The 20,375-nt window shown below is 42.2% G+C and overlaps 1 protein-coding gene across 12 annotated transcripts; it reads right to left on the bottom strand.

The window, feature by feature from the left end:
- Positions 1-10,852: 10,852 nt before the first annotated feature.
- On the bottom strand, positions 10,853-20,362 carry LOC117646851 (gastrula zinc finger protein XlCGF57.1-like). Of its 12 annotated transcripts, none has more exons than XM_034388118.1 (3): positions 20,238-20,362; positions 19,097-19,199; positions 10,853-12,617 (listed from the first exon to the last, which is right to left on the bottom strand). In XM_034388118.1, the coding sequence occupies exon 3, from the start codon at positions 12,589-12,591 to the stop codon at positions 11,137-11,139; it is 1,455 nt and encodes a 484-aa protein (XP_034244009.1). In that variant the 5' UTR covers positions 12,592-12,617; positions 19,097-19,199; positions 20,238-20,362; the 3' UTR covers positions 10,853-11,136. The 12 variants fall into 12 exon arrangements, with proteins under 12 accessions (XP_034244009.1, XP_034244014.1, XP_034244008.1 ...); XM_034388123.1 differs by lacking the exon at positions 20,238-20,362 and adding an exon at positions 20,140-20,201; XM_034388117.1 differs by lacking the exon at positions 20,238-20,362 and adding an exon at positions 20,068-20,181.
- Between the last annotated feature and the right edge of the window lie 13 nt (positions 20,363-20,375).

The following is a 20,375-nucleotide window of genomic DNA, read 5'->3' as shown; positions in this document are numbered from 1 at the left end:
GGCCACAATTTTGTGGCCACAATCACGCTCGTCCTTACGCAGGAGCATCGCTCGCTGTCTTCTAAGATCTTCAATGCCCTTGGCTTCCATGAAATTCCTGACTGGCCGGGTATCCGGACAAGTGACCACAGTTAAACTGACCCAGGTAAAAAATGACCCCTCAATCATATTGACCACGACTGCGTAGTGAACATGTTAAGGACCCTTTTTATCAACGTTTTGACATCGACTTTCTAAGGGCCATTTTCTCATTAAACTTAAATAAATATTGGATTTTTTGACTTTTTGTGGTCAGTATTTAGGGGTCAGAGTGTGACCAGTTTGTACGCGCGGTCAGAGTACGAAGTGGTCACTTGTCAGTGGTGAGTGGGGGACGTGGTCAGTGAGAGTGTGGTCGGCTGTCCTAGACCCGACTGGCCGCACCCAACATCGCCAGCGTGGGCCCACGCTTGAGATACGGGTCGAAATTCTCCAACCCATCCTTGGAGTCAGCCAGATTCACGTAGAGACTTCACCTCGTGGCCTGTTGTAAAATTTCACGAGGGTGACGTAAGTTGGGTTAGGGCTTCAATGTTAGACCAACACTTGATTTCCATGTCTATTTCTCAGGCCTCTCAGTCGTCAAGTGGCATGTTAGACAGAGCTGATTCATTATGTTTAATGACTTATATGCAGGAAATATAACCCTCTATTGGCAGTTACACAGTACACTACAAAACCTAAAACAATGCCTGGTAATTCTCATCTTATCAGGAATGGATGGTACTTTCAAGGTACGCGCTTGAAACCTTACGAAGTATTTTCAGCATATCTAAGGTAAAAACAACTTAGTTTGAAATACGCGGAAATGGTTCGAAAATTAAGAAGTACTCTCTTTGTAAGCTCTTTGTAAGCTCAAAACTCTTTGGTATATCAAGATAGCTCCGTAAAAGACCTTTTTTTTGTTGTTTTACTTTAAGTACCTCTGAACGAAACATTTCACTATGATTTTGGTGGTGCGACCCCCTCTTTAAGATGTGATTTTGTAGAATTACGATAATTTTTGTAAACGACCAAATATTGTTGTAACATTTCGAAGATTCGCGACACTTTTACAGTGTATCGATGGTGTAACTGAATGGGTTGAGAAATTGACGCGTGGCAATCCAAGCGCACATCTAATGATCCTGCAAAATCTCAGCGGGATCACTTGACGGATCCGTTTACGGGGTAAGACTCGTCATTCTCCGTCAAAAAATCCGATTTTCGTTTATGAGTGTTTTGAATTTTTGGTGCCGAGCATTCTAGGCGTAGCCAATCGAAGAGGTAGAACAAAAAGGGAAGCCGGGCAGAAAGGGAGTAGGTAGCAAGCCCGGTGTAAGGGGGAAATGTTGACAAACAATTTTATTTCCTCGGCCACGAAGTATTTGAAACTGACGGAAGTGCTTTTCGAGGAGATACGCTTCGGAAAACTCTTCTGCGAGGTTATGTTGCCAGCGCCAGTTCCGGTTTTGTTCTTCCTGTTGTTCTTCGATAGTTGACAAGAATACTCTATTGCAATATTTAGTTATTGCGCGCACGATTCAAGCCAGACCGATGAGAGTTTTTATTGTATTTATAAGTTAAGTTGGCACTTCCGCTAGTCACTTAATCGGTCACTACTTCTGATTGGCTCTCGATGTTTGAGCGTGTTCTTGTTTCCTTCAACCTCTGTCAACATGTCGAATCTCTTTGGAACAATAAATCAATCTGGTCTCTGGCTTTCAACTGTGAACTAGTCTCCATTACTTGACACCTGACCTAACGGCAATAGTTTTCCCTCTTACGATTTTTCCAATGTTTCACCTCCAGGAGGCCGTCACTCTGAACTAGGACATCTTCAATCGGGCGAGCGGAAGTGGCCGAAAGCAATTGCTAAAATGTGTCAATTTGAATACTTTTCTGGTACTCCTAAAATGTAAATTTGATGCCATTACGAACCAGACATTTCAATTATCCTAGTTCAGTCTAAAGTGCCAGGAGTCCTTTGGAGGAAGGAACAAGTGCATTATTGATACGATGCCGCTTTCTCTCAAAATCATGCGCGCAGTGGGTTCTTTGCGTATTTTCGAAGTTTACCAGATAGATTTCAAGTTCTAGGTTCAGAAAGAGTACAGATTCTAGGTAACATGGCTGAGTCATTTTTTTTTTCAAAACGAACCTTACAGAACCAGCCTTCTATAAGAAAAAAACCACTAACCATCAAATTTATTCAATTTTTAGACGTACACTCGCAGACAGACTGTTGACTTTTAGTACATGGTATTGACATTTTGTCGATAGTACTTCTGATTTTTGTGCAACAGTAATATGTGCTTTTGACTTTTGTTCGTATTATCTGCATTTTTGTTAGTACCTATTGACAAACAAGAATTCCTACATAATTTCATGCAGTAAATTGTTCGTATCTAAGAAGAAAATACTCAGTATTATTGTTGTAGGCTATAGTACCAAGTTAGGGTCAGTTGGGGTAATAATGGGACACAGAAAACTTGGGGAAAAATGGGACACTTTCTAAACTTGACGAGTTTTGGCATTTTAAAACGTCCTACAATGACATGTTTGTGCTTAAAATGTTCATTGGGGTGTCTAGTATTCCATTTTTCATTCGGCGGGACAATGACTGCTCATGGAAATGAGAATTAAGAAATCAAGCAAAACATGGCAATTAAGGGAGTATGGGGCGATTTATAACAGGGGCGATTCGTAACAAATGCGTTTATTAATTTAAGTGGAGGGAGCAGAGGAAAATATGAGTACGGCCCCTCTTTCGCTTCAAGTACAGGGTCCTTGAACAATCGAAGCGGATGTGATCGGTGCTCAGGTATAGTTTTGGAGGGCGTCTGAAATATAGGGTACACCGAAATTTCGGCAAACAGGAAAAATCTTTTATTTTGAGTTCTAGGAAGTTTCTGTCTGAGGCTCCCCAGGTATGAATCACCATCGAAGTACCGTTGGGGCCTTGAAGCGTGACCCCTTTACAATGTAACCACGTGGCATAAGTTGCTTTTAATTTGTCCAGTGATAGTTAGGGACGTATTTCTTGCGTAACAGCCATTTGGAGTGATTCGTAACAGACCCGTATAAAAACAAGAATTTAAGTAGTTTTTGCATTAAAATGCTTGAATTATTTCTCGAATCGTCTGCTGCCTTATTCCAATTCATTTACACAGCTCGAAATGCATTTTAAAGCGAGTTATTCTATTCTTTCATCTAAAATTGAAAAAAGTGAGGTTAGGATTGACATAGCTGATCAGTTAATGCTGAGGCGGTCAACGGCAGCTTGTAATGTAGATTTTTAGACGTCTGCAGGACACCCGAAGAACAACTGGTGGAGGAGATATCATTCCCGACGATGTTTCATTTAATGTGTAGGATGTTATGAAAAGCCCCATGGCTGTTACAAATCACCCCATGCTGGGGCGATTCGTAACAGCATGCAAGGGTTTGCAAAACGTCTTAGATTTCAAAGATTACGGACTCCAGATTGATCTAATGGAGCTGCACAGTCTAGATGAAGGGCCAGACTGCTCAACTGGCACAAGTTTGACACCGATATGCAGAATGTTCTTAATTTTGTATAGAGAATTCACTAGTACTTTGACAAAGTGACGAAAGTCCACAATCTCTTATTTTTCAGGAGAGTCAAAACAAGTCTAAAATTTGAGCTGCAAAATAGAGTTTTGGGATTTGATGGTTGAGTTTAACACCATAGAATCCTGAAGGCATGAGTGTTCTTTAGGTTCAAGAGCCATTGCAATCGGCAGCTTAGTTCCCGAGATAGTGGACATTCGCCATTTCTCAGCGTACGAAAATGAGGTCAAAACGACGAAAGTCCAACCGTACTTTGACAAAACGACGAAAGTCCAACCGTACTTTGATAAAACGACGAAAGTCCATACGTAATTTGACAATATGGCGAAAGTCCACCTTTACTGCTAACACAAATTAAATGAAACTTTTCAACTCTGGCATGTTTTATGTTCATGCCGTCACTGAACTCATGAATAATTATCTTAATTGGAAAGCAATAGTTACCTACGACCGGTTTTGCAGTTGGGACTTTCGTCATATTGTCAAAGTACGGTTGGACTTTCGTCGTTTTGTCAAAGAACGGCTGGACTTTCGTCATTTTGTCAAAGTACAGTTGGACTTTCGTCATTTTGTCAAAGTACGGCTGGACTTTCGTCATTTTGTCAAAGTACAGTTGGACTTTCGTCATTTTGAAGTATTTTCCTACGCTGAATCTATTAGAGATATCGACATATGCTTTTCACCAGTCGACAGAAAATCAAAAGTTCTAGAACGCAGCCAAAAATCTCATTTTAACAAAATTTTGGACTTTCGTCACTCTGTCAAAGTATCAGTGAATTCCGAAATCTGTTACAAATCGCCCCATACTCCCTTATGGGTTTTCTAGAGGTTGGAAAAATTTGCCGCAGAGATCATCTAATTAGAACACTACAGAACCCCCCATAAACAGAAAAGTGAAGTATTATAGTGTGTTGGAAAGCTAAAAGAACGAGGATTTCGATCCACCAACTCATTTTGACATCAATGCATTCGTTAAGGGGGGACCCTAGTGAAACTTTCAAGTAGGCTTCAAAATAATCCCAGAAAGTTGAAACTTTGCTTAATTATGAGGTTCATTATGGCGAGTTCCCAAAACAAAATTCAATCCAAAATGTTAAACGGTCTCTGAGAAAAGTGGCTTTTTAGTGTTTTTTGGAGCGTTGGGGAAAAATCTTCCTGCGCCTTTCATTGGGATGGAAAGTCTTGAAAAATTTTTTGGGTTATCCTAAAGATGTGTAGAAGAGATTTTAGTGACGGAATTTTCAAATTCAACTTCTGTCCTGAGATATGAGTTTTCAAATTTCAACACTAAAAAAAAAGTGATTTTTTTCCCTTTTTTCAAACTTTAAGGTGTGTTTTAAAAAAAGTAGGACTGATATCAAGATTCCGTCACTAAAATTTGTCGACAAGTCATCAATGAATAGAGTCCATGCAAGACGACTCATATAGGTGTCAACCAGGAACGCAGGAAGTCTTTCTACGACAAAATTTTTTGTCGACTGAACAAAGCTGTGAAGTTGAGCGTAGAAGCCAACGACAACTGATCTCCATGTTATTTCCTTCCAAATGATAAAGAAACTACCCACTTAGCTTAAAGGTGTTCAACCTGTTAAATTTGAAACCTTCTATGCACATTTTTATCTATGAACTTTGAAAATACTATTTTTGGGAATTTTGGCGATTTTTTCACCAGGGTCCCCCCTTAACTTGCAATTGTAGAATTTTCCTGTGGGGTAAAAATGGGACACCACTTTGGGGAAAAATGGGACACTCCTGGGGTAAAAATGGGACACTTGGTTAATGTTAAGTTGTGGCCTTTGGGGAGAAAATTTTCAAAGTTGTTCGAATTGACATCTCTAAACGGAAATAGATAGGCCTCGACAATACAAACAAAAAATGTCAACACATGCTATGGGTTTGGACGGATATTTAAAAAGTTAATGGGCTTTGAAATTAAGAAATAGTCGCAAAAGGTCAAATTGCACCCAAGTTCTTTTGAAGCGCAATGCCTCTTCATTTTTCATCCGAACCGGTGGCATGTGATGACATTTATTGTTCCTCGTGTTGAGACGGATCGAATTTTATAAAGTGGTGTCTATTTGGAAAACTTTGAGGCCTGTTTTACCTCTTGCTAAGCCCTTGTCCCATTTATACCCCAGCGTGTCCCATTATTACCCCAAACTTACAAGTCCGAATTTTCACAGTTTATTTTACACAACTGCAAAATTAAATGACTTTTTGATCTTATTTTAACGCCAAATGGTGTGGAACAGAGTTCCCTATCCTTTAAAAGCATTAGAAACACTCCAACTCGCCACTGTTGAGTTGTGGAAACCTTATTATTCAAACTGTCCCATTATTACCCCAACTGACCCCAATGACCATAAAGTCAATAAGAGGCTGAAAGTGTAAAATTTTGGTAAAATTTCGGTGTTAAAGACTAGTTTCTTCCCCTGAGAGAAGTAGTACGGACACTCACCCACACAAACACTGAAAAAGACAACTGGAGTATACTTTCGCTGTCACGCAGCCAATTACTAGCTTGCGGCTGTGTCGTAACACTCAAACACACCCGGTTGAGCGGCTTATCCGAAACATCTGCTCGTTTCGAGCAGTCACGGAAAGTGTGTAAGTACGCTGTCGGGTCGACTAACTAACAACGACGTGAAAAGCTGCCGAGTTCAAAATTCTGGACAACCGGTTTTGCTGGAGTGTCACGGAAAGTGTGCGTATGTATTCTTTCGGGGTCGAAGCTGCATGTAGTAACGTGCCCAGTGATGGCCACTTCACACTTTGAGCTCACTTTCCATGCAGGTGGGATGAGTAAAACAATTGAGCTTTTGAGGTTATTTACTGTCACCCACTGGCAACACAACGCCGAAAGGATTTCAGCTTTTCAGTGTTGTGGACGGCCGCAGGGGCTCAGCGCGCTGAACACTGCCGTCTCGGCCGGCCGAGCGTTGCTTTTCATCCCGGCCCAGATTAGCGTAGGCTTTCACGGCGCGGCTTGTCAATTGTGTATACGATGTATACGCTCTTCATTAATTCTCCCAGTGCGTTTGCACAAAAACCTTTATGGCAAGAGATAAAAGTCAACACGAGTCTGAGAGTTTGCACTGCTTCTCACTCGGCTCCTCTCTCATGAACCTGCGTCTCATTCTTTCTTCGTAGTATAATCCACAAGATCGGCACAAGCATCGGGAAGCTTAAGAGAGATGTGACATGGTAAAACAGTTTTGCAGCCACGTTTGACATTTTTACAGCCAAATTTCAGTTAGAGCTGCAGATCTACACTTCAAAGTTCCCTATTCAAAAAAGAACTTTATAAAAGATCTTATCTGGGCGCTCCTAGTCAAAGAATCTTATCTGCAACGCAAGCGAATTTCACCAAAGGTTTGACCATTTGGAACGGACGAGAGAGTGAGCGGAACATATTTCTAGACGCTCTATTAATTTCTTCTGTCTTTCATCTTCAAGTTTGTATGACTTCAATCCTAAATTATTTTGATTTGTAGCTGCCTCAAATGACCAAACTTGGTGAAATTCGCTTTCTCCACTAAATGGCGAGACTTGCTTACTTGAGGACTTTTTTGTCATTTCAGCGAGACTTTGAGGTCTGACCAAAATTTGGCAAGGACCATATGTCTCATCTCTGCGGAGTGGCGAGAACTTTGACCTTCAGATTTGTAATGTTAAACTCTGCACTTTCGACTGCGCAGACCACCACACCTCCGTCTCATGGTTTCGTTGGGTAGATGATAAATTTTAACCATCAAGTCCATGACAACACTACAACTTTCACAATTTCAAAAAAACCTCTCTAAAGTGTCCGAAGTTACCCCGTTTCACGGTAGTAGTCGAATTCACTGCCGAAGTTGCTTGGAAGAGTGGCTGGAACTCGGTCTCTAACCCGGAATTCCGGATTACTGCACCGCAACGCTACCAACTTTAAAAAAAATATAAAAAATTCCAATGCTAATCGCATTGCACGGTGTTCCCGTTTCCATAACTGGTTGAAAATCGAGGAAAACATGACAAGACAACCGCAGCCTTTGAGAGCATGCCAAACAATCCAACCTCAGCAACAATGGAGGGGCAGTTTCAATGGGCGCCTGTTCGTTCTTTCAGCCTCGCGATTTTCGAAAGGGCGCAGACGGCAAGCATATTGGTGCCAACCCACGAAAATTAATTTGATGTGTCGTTTCTGCTACGAACTTTTTAGTAGTGACAGACTTTAAAGATGTTCCAACGTTGAGACACCGTGCAATGTGTTAGCATTAGCATTTTCGAATTTCACGGCGTTTAGATTTTTTTTAATGGGCGACTTTAAATTTTGACGGGTGGTACGATGGGACCATGCCGTTGCCATGGAGATTTTTTTTCATGTTTTGACCATTTACTCAGAACATATATGATTTCTTGTTACTTTGATGAGCCAGGAGGTTTAGTTTTGAGGAGTGGCACATTTTTTATTTGAACCATTTTTTCATATCATTAACGGTTCTCGTTTTCGATTGTTGCAAATTTATGTTTTTTGCGTTTACGGAAAATTTCCACGATGAATTTTCGAAAAAAATTGGAATTTTCGTTTTGTTCATGGTTGAAATAGATTAGAGTTGTTTATTTGAAAATCGGAGAGGGGGGGGGGGAAGAATCCACGGACCTCGGACAATAGGGGTTCTTGGGAACCCCTAAAAATTATTGGGTCTTAAACAGGGTTCAACAAACAGTGCGCCACGAGTGAGCTCTGCGAGGCAGGCTCTAGGATGTGGATGACTCCAGGCCTCTCGGCGGAGACTCCGCTAGGCAGCGGACATCCAAGGACCTCCAAACACAACTTCACATGACCAAAATCATCCAAATTTGTTCTTTACGTAGCGAAGCGTCCAATGATCACTATATTAACTGGCAGGATGAGAAACAAATACGAAAAGTCATAGTTATTTTGAATTTTAAGAAACAAATTATTGCATTTGGCAAACAAACTCAAATTTTATGAACCTGTTTTTCAATTTTAATAAAGTTCCTGCAAGTTACCAATATTTTCATTACTTGTCAGAAATGTTTTGGTAATTGTAAGAAATTTTCTTAAACTTCACAAACCTTTATGAGTTTTCATATCCTTTCAAAAGATTATTAAAATTAAGATGTCGTTATGTATTAAATTTAACAACTTTTTTAACAGTGAAGTTGTGATGAGGGAGGGTGGGGGTCAAAAATGACCCCAAAACGCGTGACGTATTTTATGAACAGCCCCTAAATCAAGTCGTGTTGCTATCAATGTTGTTAATTTACAGCACTTCTTATAACAGTGTATACATGATTCAAGTGTCTTGTACAGAATACCCGATACCTGGATCTCGGAGGCCATTTCCCTTTCTTCTCGTCTCCCGTCTCCGCCAACAAAAGATTTGTTTTTAGGCGGGTCGTTCGCATGGACTGCGTAGACTGGGGCCCTCAGAATGAACCTATTTTGGCGAGAGGGATTGTGACTCAAATTTGTTGGATTTTTGTTACCAGTGTTGACGCACACATACTGCCAAGTGCTGCAAAACTTTGTTGCTCTCGTATTAGCTAAGTCTGCCTGAAGGCGAACCGCCCGTGACAGCTGGGGCGCCCACGTTTGAGAACGGTCGTGCGGGGACCTGCGACCTCCCTCCCTCTCGGACGAGCAAAACTATTATCTGTTGCGACGGTTGCCTGTTTCAAAAGGTACCTCCCACGGAAGCACCTTTCGCAAGCCGTAAGGGAGTATGGGGCGATTTGTAACAGATTTCGGAATTCTCTATACAAAATTAAGAGCATTCTGCATATCGGTGTCAAACTTGTGCCAGTTGAGCAGTCTGGCCCTTCATCTAGACTGTGCAGCTCCATTGGATCAATCTGGAGTCCGTAATCTTTGAAATCCAAGACGTTTTCCAAACCCTTGCATGCTGTTACGAATCGCCCCAGCATGGGGTGATTTGTAACAGCCATGGGGCTTTTCATAACATCCTACACATTAAATGAAACATCGTCGGGAATGATATCTCCTCCACCAGTTGTTCTTCGGGTGTCCTGCAGACGTCTAAAAATCTACATTACAAGCTGCCGTTGACCGCCTCAGCATTAACTGATCGGCTATGTCAATCCTAACCTCACTTTTTTCAATTTTAGATGAAAGAATAGAATAACTTGCTTTAAAATGCATTTCGAGCTTTGTAAATGAATTTGAATAAGGCAGCAGATGATTCGAGAAATGATTCAAGCATTTAATTGCAAAAACTGCTTAAATTCTTGTTTTTATACGGGTCTGTTACGAATCACCCCAAATGGCTGTTACGCAAGAAATACGTCCCTAACTATCACTGGACAAATTAAAAGCAACTTATGCCACGTGGTTACATTGTAAAGGGGTCACGCTTCAAGGCCCCAACGGTACTTAGATGGTGATTCATACCTAGGGAGCCTCAGACAGAAACTTCCTAGAACTCAAAATAAAAGATTTTTCCTGTTTGCCGAAATTTCGATGTACCCTATATTTCAGACGCCCTCCAAAACTATACCTGAGCACCGATCACATCCGCTTCGATTGTTCAAGGACCCTGTACTTGAAGCGAAAGAGGGGCCATACTCAGATTTTCCTCTGCTCCCTCCACTTAAATTAATAAACGCATTTGTTACGAATCGCCCCTGTTACAAATCGCCCCATACTCCCTTATTGAAGGCCACATAAGAAATGAACAGAAATAAGCCAAAAAACACTAAAAATGCGGCAGAAAAACTAGACTTTTTAACGACCCAGTTCTGAAGACAAGTTTAACATCATTTCTTGTGTTTCCGAGGGTGCTGATGACGAAAATGGAGCCCATGTTCTATTATCTTCAAGTTTCACTTAATTCACTCACATATTGTATTGATGAAAAGGTGTATCAAATGATCAAACTGAGTGAAATTCGCTTGCGTTTAAAATAATGTTTTTGTATTTTGCAGGGGAACCCCCAGATTAGATCTTATGAATGGGGCCCCTCGGACTGACGTCTTACACTAGACTAATCGAAGCCACTTTTGGTACATTAAAATTCTCTTACCTGTAACATAATTTTGACCTGGCCTACATCAGCTATTTATTGTCAAAAGGGAAAATGTATCCATTCAATGTCAGCGAGATACTTATCCCAGAAGCTTGTGTTCTTCGTGTATAATTAACACCGTAAGCGTCGTTGTATGGTGTCCGACATTCTACCTGGGATGGAAAGAGTCAGTGCAATTTAAAAGGTGAATTCTGTAGAGACCAAATATAATAAAACAAAATAGACAAGATTTGAACAACAGACATCCCTTATGTACGTCACAGCTAATTGTCTGATATTTAAAACTATTCTTCTGCACGTAATAATCGCACAAGCAACTTGCATCGGCTCCTCTTTCCGCGACGCGGCGGTCTGGGAGTGACTTCCTTGCATGGATACTGAGACGCTTCCGCAGGCCACCGCCAGCCTGACCGCCATTACAAACCATAAAGCTTCATTGGACCAGATGTGAATTTTCAGACTCCTTGCTCGACTAAACGTCAGAGCGCAAACTGTGCACTCCTACATGGGTTTGGAGATGAGTTCTTAGATAACCTCCACGAGTGAACTTCTTATTGCAGACCGTGCACTCGTAAGACTTCTCCCCTGTGTGGGTCTTAAGGTGAGTTCTTAGATTACCTGCTTGAATAAACTTCTTTTTGCATACCGTGCACTCGAAAGGCTTCTCCCCTGTGTGGGTCTTCAGGTGAGTTCTTAGATGACCTTCATTGATAAACTTCTTTTTGCAGACCGTGCACTCGAAAGGCTTCCTCCCTGTGTGGGTCATAAGATGAGTTCTTAGACTACTTGCTTGAGTAAACTTCTTGTCACAGACCATGCACTCGAAAGGCTTCTCCTCTGTGTGGGTCTTAAGGTGAGTTCTTAGATTACTTGTTTGAGTAAACTTCTTGTCACAGACTGTGCACTCGAAAGGCTTCTCCCCTGTGTGAGTCTTAAGGTGAGTTCTTAGGTGATCTGTTCGGTTGAACTTCTTTTTGCAGACCGAGCACTCGAAAGGCTTCTCCCCTGTGTGGGTCTTCAGGTGATTTCTTAGATAACTTGCTAGCGTAAACTTCTTGTCACAGACCATGCACTCGAAAGGCTTCTTCCCTGTGTGGGTCTTCAGGTGAGTTCTTAGATTACTTGTTTGAGTAAACTTCTTGTCACAGACCATGCACTCGAAAGGCTTCTCCCCTGTGTGGGTCTTAAGATGAGTTCTTAGACTACTTGCGTGGGTAAACTTCTTGTCACAGACCATGCACTCGAAAGGCTTCTCCCCTGTGTGAGTCTTAAGATGAGTTCTTAGACTACTTGCGTGGGTAAACTTCTTGTCACAGACCATGCACTCGAAAGGCTTCTCCCCTGTGTGGGTCTTCAGGTGACTTCTTAGATAACCTTCATGGATAAACTTCTTTTTGCAGGCCGTGCACTCGAAAGGCTTCTCCCCTGTGTGGGTGTTCAGGTGAGTTCTTAGATGACCTTCATTGATAAACTTCTTTTTGCAGACCGTGCACTCGAAAGGCTTCTTCCCTGTGTGGGTCATAAGATGAGTTCTTAGACTACTTGCTTGAGTAAACTTCTTGTCACAGACCATGCACTCGAAAGACTTCTCCTCTGTGTGGGTCTTAAGGTGAGTTCTCAGATTACTTGTTTGAGTAAACTTGTCACAGACTGTGCACTCGAAAGGTTTCTCCCCTGTGTGAGTTTTAAGGTGAGTTCTTGGGTGATCTGTTCGGCTGAACTCCTTTTTGCAGACCGTGCACTCGAAAGGCTTCTCCCCTGTATGGGTTCTAAGATGAATTGCAAGACCTCCTCTTCGGTGAAACTTCTTGTAGCAAACTGCGCATTCGAAATGCTTCTTTCCTGAGTTGATTGGGCCATCCACATTCCGCTTCGACGGGGAGCGGCGCTCTCCACCACCCGAACAACATGTTGGCAGCGGCGGCATGATCCCCAGTCCCCTTAAGACGTTTCCTGAAACATACAACATATAATGACTTGTGCAGTCAAGGATGGATGCGTTGGTGGCGGACTAATGCCGAGGCTTCACGACAAGGCGGCCGTGGACTTGACTTCGCTGAGACGGTAGCCAGTTAACCTGTCCCAAGTTACCACCGGTCATGGGGTAACTTGGGACACGGGGCGTTCCACGTCAAACCATGATGGTCTAAAACGTTCTTGCTCAGATCCGGCCCCCAATTTTTTTATCTGGTAGTGTACCACCCAAAGACCACTCTCATAAATTTTTTTTTAAAAAAAATTCAGAACTTTGGCCGCAGTGATTTTTTGAAACTTCAAAAAAAAAAAAAAATTATTTTCAGTTTTTTTAAAAATTGTGTATTTAGGTGCTAAAATGGGTTGAAAACAGTAAAGGGCAACATAAAATAGTGAAAAAAAATTGGGACCCCCAGCCCTTACCAGAAACAAAGTTTACGATAAATAAAAACACGGTTTCTTGAATTCCCAAAATACGCTGTCTCACTTTTGGACCATATTGGCATCACAGGATCCCAATGAGGTACTCTAACTGTCACGAAAAAATTAGGGACGGCAATCCATAAATACCAGAGATATTGTCAAAAAAACTCTAAAAGTTATCGAAGGTTATCGTAGCTTTTTCCCCCAAAATTGTCAAAATGGGACCTATATTGGTTCCGCTGAGGCGCTGTGCACTGAAATACTATTCAATTGTCTGTCTTGACACCATGGAAGATGTGCGAGAGGTGAAGGTCAGCATTACAAGAGTTTTGGAATTACACGGCAATAAGTTTTTTTCAATTATAATAACCAAATGCGACAAAATGCATTGTTTGGCAGTCGCCAACTGAAGCTCATTGATTGGTAGGGACTTCATCCGGGCCATCCGGGCCTTGACCATGCAACTGCTGGAGACTTAAAAGAAGAAAATGAAGATGACCCGGATGAAGTCCCCACCAATCAATGAGCTTCAGTTGGCGACTGCCAAACAATGCATTTTGTCGCATTTGGTTATTATAATTGAAAAAAACTTATTGCCGTGTAATTCCAAAACTCTTGTAATGCTGACCTTCACCTCTCGCACATCTTCCATGGTGTCAAGACAGACAATTGAATAGTATTTCAGTGCACAGCGCCTCAGCGGAACCAATATAGGTCCCATTTTGACAATTTTGGGGGAAAAAGCTACGATAACCTTCGATAACTTTTAGAGTTTTTTTGACAATATCTCTGGTATTTATGGATTGCCGTCCCTAATTTTTTCGTGACAGTTAGAGTACCTCATTGGGATCCTGTGATGCCAATATGGTCCAAAAGTGAGACAGCGTATTTTGGGAATTCAAGAAACCGTGTTTTTATTTATCGTAAACTTTGTTTCTGGTAAGGGCTGGGGGTCCCAATTTTTTTTCACTATTTTATGTTGCCCTTTACTGTTTTCAACCCATTTTAGCACCTAAATACACAATTTTTAAAAAAACTGAAAATAATTTTTTTTTTTTTTTGAAGTTTCAAAAAATCACTGCGGCCAAAGTTCTGAATTTTTTTTTCAAAAAAATTTATGAGAGTGGTCTTTGGGTGGTACACTACCAGATATAAAATTGGGGGCCGGATCTGAGCAAGTACGTTTTGGACCATGATGGTTTGACGTGGAACGCCCCACACTCTTTCGAGACCGCTAGGAAACGATGTAATAGAGGCAAATGAACCAGACAAGCATGAAATCATGGGGAAAGGGTCAAACTTTAACATAGTTGGGATCCATTGGTCTGGGTTGAGAATCTTGCCTCTTGCGTTCAAAAAAACGTGAAAAAGTGTCCCAAGTTACCCCCGCTGACGGTACTCTCTACTTGAATAACCTGTTAGCAGAGTAGCGCAAAAAAACACTTTTCTGCAATAAATGTAAAAAGGGCTGAACATTGCAATTTAATTTTTAACCAAATCCAAATGGTCAGAGTTTAAATTTTACAGTGCATATAAATAAAAGATTCGATCAGTGGAAACACAATCAGCCGACCCTCCTTCCCTGGCAACCTGCACCAGGTTGTCAGGGAAAATTCAAATTTCAACTTGTGTTCCTTCTCAAAAACTTAAAATAAATAAAAGCAAAAAAATACAAAAAACAAAGAACAAAACCCACCACAAGAAATACTCTTCGGAATAAACTAAAGCAGCAAAAGCATTATGGGTTAAAAATGTGAATTATGCGTGAAAAATGCCCAAATTGTGCGCAAAATGCGTAAATTGTCATTGTGACTATTATGCGATTGAGAAATGTGTCGGGCAATGCACACGGACTCCGAACATATCAAGACTTTTCTATTTGAAATAGGTTTAGAAATTGGTGTATGCACCCGCGATGCCATCACCCTGGCGTGTACTTGGCAAGCATGCGCCTGCGAGGAGTGTACACATGCCAGGTTGGCTCCAGGTGCAGTGTACTTGCACGCATGCTTCAACCTCAAGCAGACCGAGTTTGTACAGTAGCTCAAAAAAAACCTACTACCCGCAACACAGAAAAAGCTTCTTAAGAATCGCTAGCTCAAAAAAACCTACTACCCGCAACACAGAAAAAGCTTCCTAAGAATCGCTTCGTAACACGAAGACAGAGGCATTAAGAAATAGAGAAATTGCTCCGTATTATGAAGCAAATTCCTTCGTAATACGAAGCATTCCTGCATGATACGAGGTAATTTTACGATGCCTTTATTTTCTTCGTGGATAAGGTGATAAATCAATTATAGGTAACTTCGATGAAAAATGCATAATTAAAATAGTGGTTTTGAACAAGTAGCTACAGTGGCTACGAGTCGTTTTATATATGTTCCCTTGACTACGTTTGGCAGCATAGCAGCCCTGTCTGTCGTCCTCGTGAACAGAGCTGAGAGCAGCAACCTTTTTAAGATGAAACTGTTCTTGCCCACATTTGAGTTTTGGAACCCATTGCGGGTCAGCAATTTTTAAAGCTACCCGCGCGCAAAGCCTCGAACTAAGGTAAAAAATCAATTGTGGGTCACATTTTGGAAAATTCCAAATTAAGGCCTTTAATTCTGACCTGGTGACAAAAGTGCATGTGCGGCCTTTAACTATGGTCCTTGGACTAAGTTTTGCAGCATAGTAGCCCGGCCTATCATCCTTATTTATTATTTAATAAGCTGTGGCTGTTTCAAAAATAGCCTGTTTTGGCCCACAATTGATTTTTGGAACCAGTTGTGGGTCAGCCCTGTAGGAAGGTCAAATTTGGATATGATTTGCTTAAATATGAGAGAAATTCACTTTTGGATTTATTTTTCGGAATCGTGAAAACTGCAGGCTCTGTAGCACAATGAATCAATTGTGGGCCATTTCGTCTTTCTGCTTGTAAATTGACCACTTTTGCAAGATATTTTCTTATTTTCATTAATTAAAGGTCCCTGGTTCTACCAAGACACGTTTTTCACTTAAAAAGGAAAATTAACAGGCTAATTTCACTGTGAGACAGATGTGAGTTAAGGGGAGGTTCTGGTGAAAATGCTATTTTCTCCTAAATAGGTCCCACTGTGAAAATTTGTTAAAAATTTGATGTCTTATCAAGTTTTTATTAAAATTTTTCATTGGGGAGGCACATTCTATGCCCTTAATCCAGTCGCAGAGCCTTTTTCTCCCATTTAGGCTATAACTTTAAAAATCTTCTTGCGCATACTATTTTGTCGTGAAAGGTTGGCTTAGACATTTTTCACTTCTTCGATTCATTTTTTTAAAATGCCGGCATGTCCATCTCAAAATGTCAATAGCATTTTTATTCGCAAGCTTTCTAACCAAGCATTTCACTTAAATTGATCAAAAATGTACAAAATAGTCAAATTTTAGGGACTTTTCAGCTTAAAAAGCCAATAATTAATAATATAATGGAAGTTTTGAGCTATGCATGCCGGAATCTTTTGAAAATGAGTCGAAGAAGTGAAAAATGTCCAGGTCAACCTGTTACGACAAAATAGTATGCGCAAGGAGATTTTTTAAGATACAGCCAAAATAGGCTCAAAAAGACTCTTCGACTGGGCTTACAGCCTGGCATGTGCCTTCAAAAGTCAAATTTTAGTCTCCCCAATGAAAAATTTTATATACCGAACAAATTATGACTGTAGGATCCATTTGGAAAATGGCAAGATTTTCACCAGAACCTCCCCTTAAACGTCCTGGATTAGAGACGAAACTGTTATAGTGCATATTGTAGGGCCGCCGGTGTGGTAGACAATCCAACACCACACCCTGTCATCATGACGTATTGCTACAGTTTATTATCTATTTCAGTCAGAATATTTAGACTGTAGGGATTGATTTGACTCCTTAAAAGAGGGCCGGACTTGCCTCGGGTGCCTAGCCTGTAGTTGGAGAGCGGTCCCCTTCCGGGAGCTATGTAAGCCCCGCAATGCCCCCCCCCCCCAAAACAAAAAAGCCTTATGGCATGGCAGACTGGAAGAGCTAGCGTTGTCATCCGGGGCTGTAGCCTAAGCTTAACATATTATCGTAGTACCGTAGTATCGTAGTACTAAATGTGACAGCAGAAAAATGGAATTTACTGTGATACATCAGTCACTCAGAAGCGCAGAAAACAAAAACAAAAACAAAATAGCAGGAAAACTACCGTAAAATTCGTCTAAAATAATGGGTCTGACATGGTAGCAAAAGCTACTTTGCCATCACCCGCGCACCATGGCATCGAATGATTTCGGCTGTTTTAAGGTAAATTTATGTTCCCTGACCTACTATGAACCAAAATCAGCAAGGGCGTCCCGTTTTATCTCGTAATAGCTTCACGGTGGCAATTTGAAAAACACACGATTTTTTGCCTCGTTGGATGGGCGCCATTTTCACGACTTTTTGAAGGGCCTTCCTTTGAAGCCTGATATGAGCCGTTACAGTCGTCGCTCGGACAAACACGCTTTTTGGGGAGACAAAGAAAGGTTGAAGGAAGGTCTACCGCGAAATTCAAATCGGTTCAATCTCCGTCGGGTCTGCGGTGACCCGTCGAAAAAAATGACCCACAATTGATTCGTGACCCACAATTGATTTTTTACCTACCTTCGCCCAACGCAGGTACAGTATTCTCCCGCAATAGGTCGACGGCTCGGGACCGGATCTCGGTCTATAACGAACACGAAAACCGAACAGCACATGGTGCGAAGGCCGGGCTCCGGCAGCAGGGCATAATGTAACGGGCAGTTGTGGCTTGTTTGGGCAGTTCTTAATCTCACTTTGGCAGTTGTTAACGAAAAAATGGGCAGTTGTCTCGAGGTCAAATTTGGTGAAGTTAGGGTAAGGAAATGTGGCAAAACACATAACCTAACCTAACCAGATCACCGTGATAATTTCGAGAATTCAAACATCCAAGAGATGGTTTAGGAACTATAAGGCTTACCACATCTCCCCGCCGCACAGCCCCAAATTGCAGCCGTGATTGCCCCATTGCCCCCCCCCCCTCCGGTCGCCCGGATTTGGGCAGTTGTAAAAATTTCTTACATTATGCCCTGTCCGGCAGTGCTCCGAGCTCGGGGAGGCCATAAAACAATTAGCCGGCAGCCGGCCCTTGGGTCCTACACTGGAATGACCCGAAACGCAGTGCCGACCGGCGCCTTACGGGTGTACGCTAGCTGGCCAAGTCGGCACTGCGGTTCGGGGTCCCGTCAGCGCCCGGGTTCGCGCATTTTCGACCTGACGGCACGGAGGACCCCTGTCAATCATCCCCGAGGGTCGAGCTCGCCGGGCCATAAACCCCCGTGCGTAAGCGGGGGCCGTCACATGAAAACGACTTATTGCGAATCGACCTAATGCGGGAGAATACTGTAATGTGATTTTTGGACAATGTTTGAATAAGGTCCTTCTTTTTGTTTTTTTTTTCTTGCCCTCGGACAGGCCCAAAATTCCTTTCGCGCTGTTTCAAGTGACAAAGGAAGGCTGGGGGAAGAACCATATCGCATTGGAAATCGACTCGCTTATTCATGGGGTTGTAGCGGCCTGCCAAACAAAATGGCCCAAAAACGACACTTCAAGCAGAGCCTTGAGTGAAGAACAAGAAAAAGAACGGCCGGAAACAGTTGCCAAATTACGCTTAATTCTTGATGACGAATGTTTATTCTCTATCCTAACATTCAAGGAAGCTTAATTTGAAACACAACTTGATTTAAACCGGTCAAAACCCCCGAAAAAGCTTGATTTCTAGTACTGTTTCCGGTCCATGTTCTTCTTCTTGTTCTTTACTTCAGTCCCTGCTAGAAGTGTCTATTGATTCGTGACCCGCAATTGATTTTCTACCTTACAAAGCAGATGCCACGTAAACTCTTTTGAGTAAGGGAGGGAATGAGAATTTTTTGAAAAACGGGACTTTATAAGAAATGACCCTTTGAGATGAGGCAGCCTATTGTGAATTTGAGCGCTTTGACAATCTTCCTGATCTGATACTGTCCTGATCCAACAAAACCTGTAAGAAAAACTCAACTTACGGAAGGTGATGAGGAGTGATCGTCGCAGAGGAACGGCAAAGCAGGAGTCCACAGCGACACTGCTAGTCGAAACGCTGTCAATCCCACAGCCAATCGCGCGGTCCTGTGGAAAAGATGATACCCAGGTGAGGTTTCGCAAGAGATACTGGATGATGATCCTCGGTGATGTGACGGCCTATCGTAACAAGGGCACTCCAATGGATCTTAAACTGGAAGAACAAAAGTAAGCTTCTGAGCATGCGCAGACGTTCCCCAACCACCCGGTGCGCATGCGCAGAGGCTGTTTGGAGGGCTTACTTTTTTTCTCCGTACCAAGATCAATTGGCGTATCCTATTTCGACGCTAGTAAAATCTTTCTGACACTGAACGCACTCAATCCAAGGACGCGGACATCTTGCGACGATCGTGACAATACATCATGGCCATTTCAACGTGTGTAGCGCTGGGAATGAGAGTGCAATGAACACCTCTGGCAGATGGACCAACTGCAGGAATCACATCACAAGAGGGCGATTACAGACTCCAACCGGGTACTAGCAAAGCAATCCAGCACCGGAAGGAGGGACTCAAACACGGTTGTCCGAAGAGGACTTCCGGTCGGGCTCATCGTAACCTCAAAGGATGATCTCAGAGTTCTCAAGTTTCCGGCGTAACATACGGTTCGCTTGCAAAGTCTGCTAAAGAACAAGAAGAATCACAAAATTGGAAATGGCGACGGCAACTTAACCTCACTCACCCGTCCGCGTAAATCATTTAAAAAGAAATATTTTGGTCAACATGACTCCCTTACTCTAAATTCACAAGCTAAGTACTCCCGATCAACTCCATTTCCGATTTTGCGATTCTTCTTGTTCTTAAGTCGAGGACGACTAGGACAGTCTATTCTGATCAACAGTAGTATTAAAACATCCCTGAAATCGCTTAAAACTCGTTTTAACACAACTGCCTCAAGCTGGTCTGCACTAACACACCAATACATGTGTCGGGAAACGACTTCCAGTCTGGAACATCGTTGGCTCAAAGGATGCTGGTAAGTGTCTTACGTTCCCTTCTGTATATACAAAACGAATGTTTCGCAAACTAGAGCGAGTGGGGAAGTGGTCAATAGACTCTTCTCATTCTTTCCTGCAACCTGACCTACCTGCAGTTCTGTGCGGGTGGCTTCGGAAGAAAAGCATCAACCATGGGCCAAAGACACATCACCCCTCACACACACTCTCTCTCTCTCTCTCTCTCTCTCTCTCTCTCTCTCTCTCTCTCTCTCTCTCTCTCTCTCTCT

This window comes from Thrips palmi, unplaced genomic scaffold (assembly GCF_012932325.1).
Source record: "Thrips palmi isolate BJ-2018 unplaced genomic scaffold, TpBJ-2018v1 HiC_scaffold_2, whole genome shotgun sequence".
Lineage (NCBI taxonomy): Eukaryota > Metazoa > Arthropoda > Insecta > Thysanoptera > Thripidae > Thrips > Thrips palmi.
This window is presented reverse-complemented; position numbering and strand designations above follow the sequence as displayed.

Excerpts from the sequence above, each read along its gene's own strand:
- LOC117646851 (XM_034388117.1), bottom strand. The coding sequence starts at position 20,106 with ATGTTCCAGACTGGAAGTCGTTTCCCGACACATGTATTG. Across the intron at positions 19,200-20,067 it reads GTTTCCCGACACATGTATTG|GACCGCGCGATTGGCTGTGG; the intron begins GTGTGTTAGTGC and ends TCTTTTCCACAG. Across the intron at positions 12,618-19,096 it reads ATCACTCCTCATCACCTTCC|GAAACGTCTTAAGGGGACTG; the intron begins GTAAGTTGAGTT and ends TGTATGTTTCAG.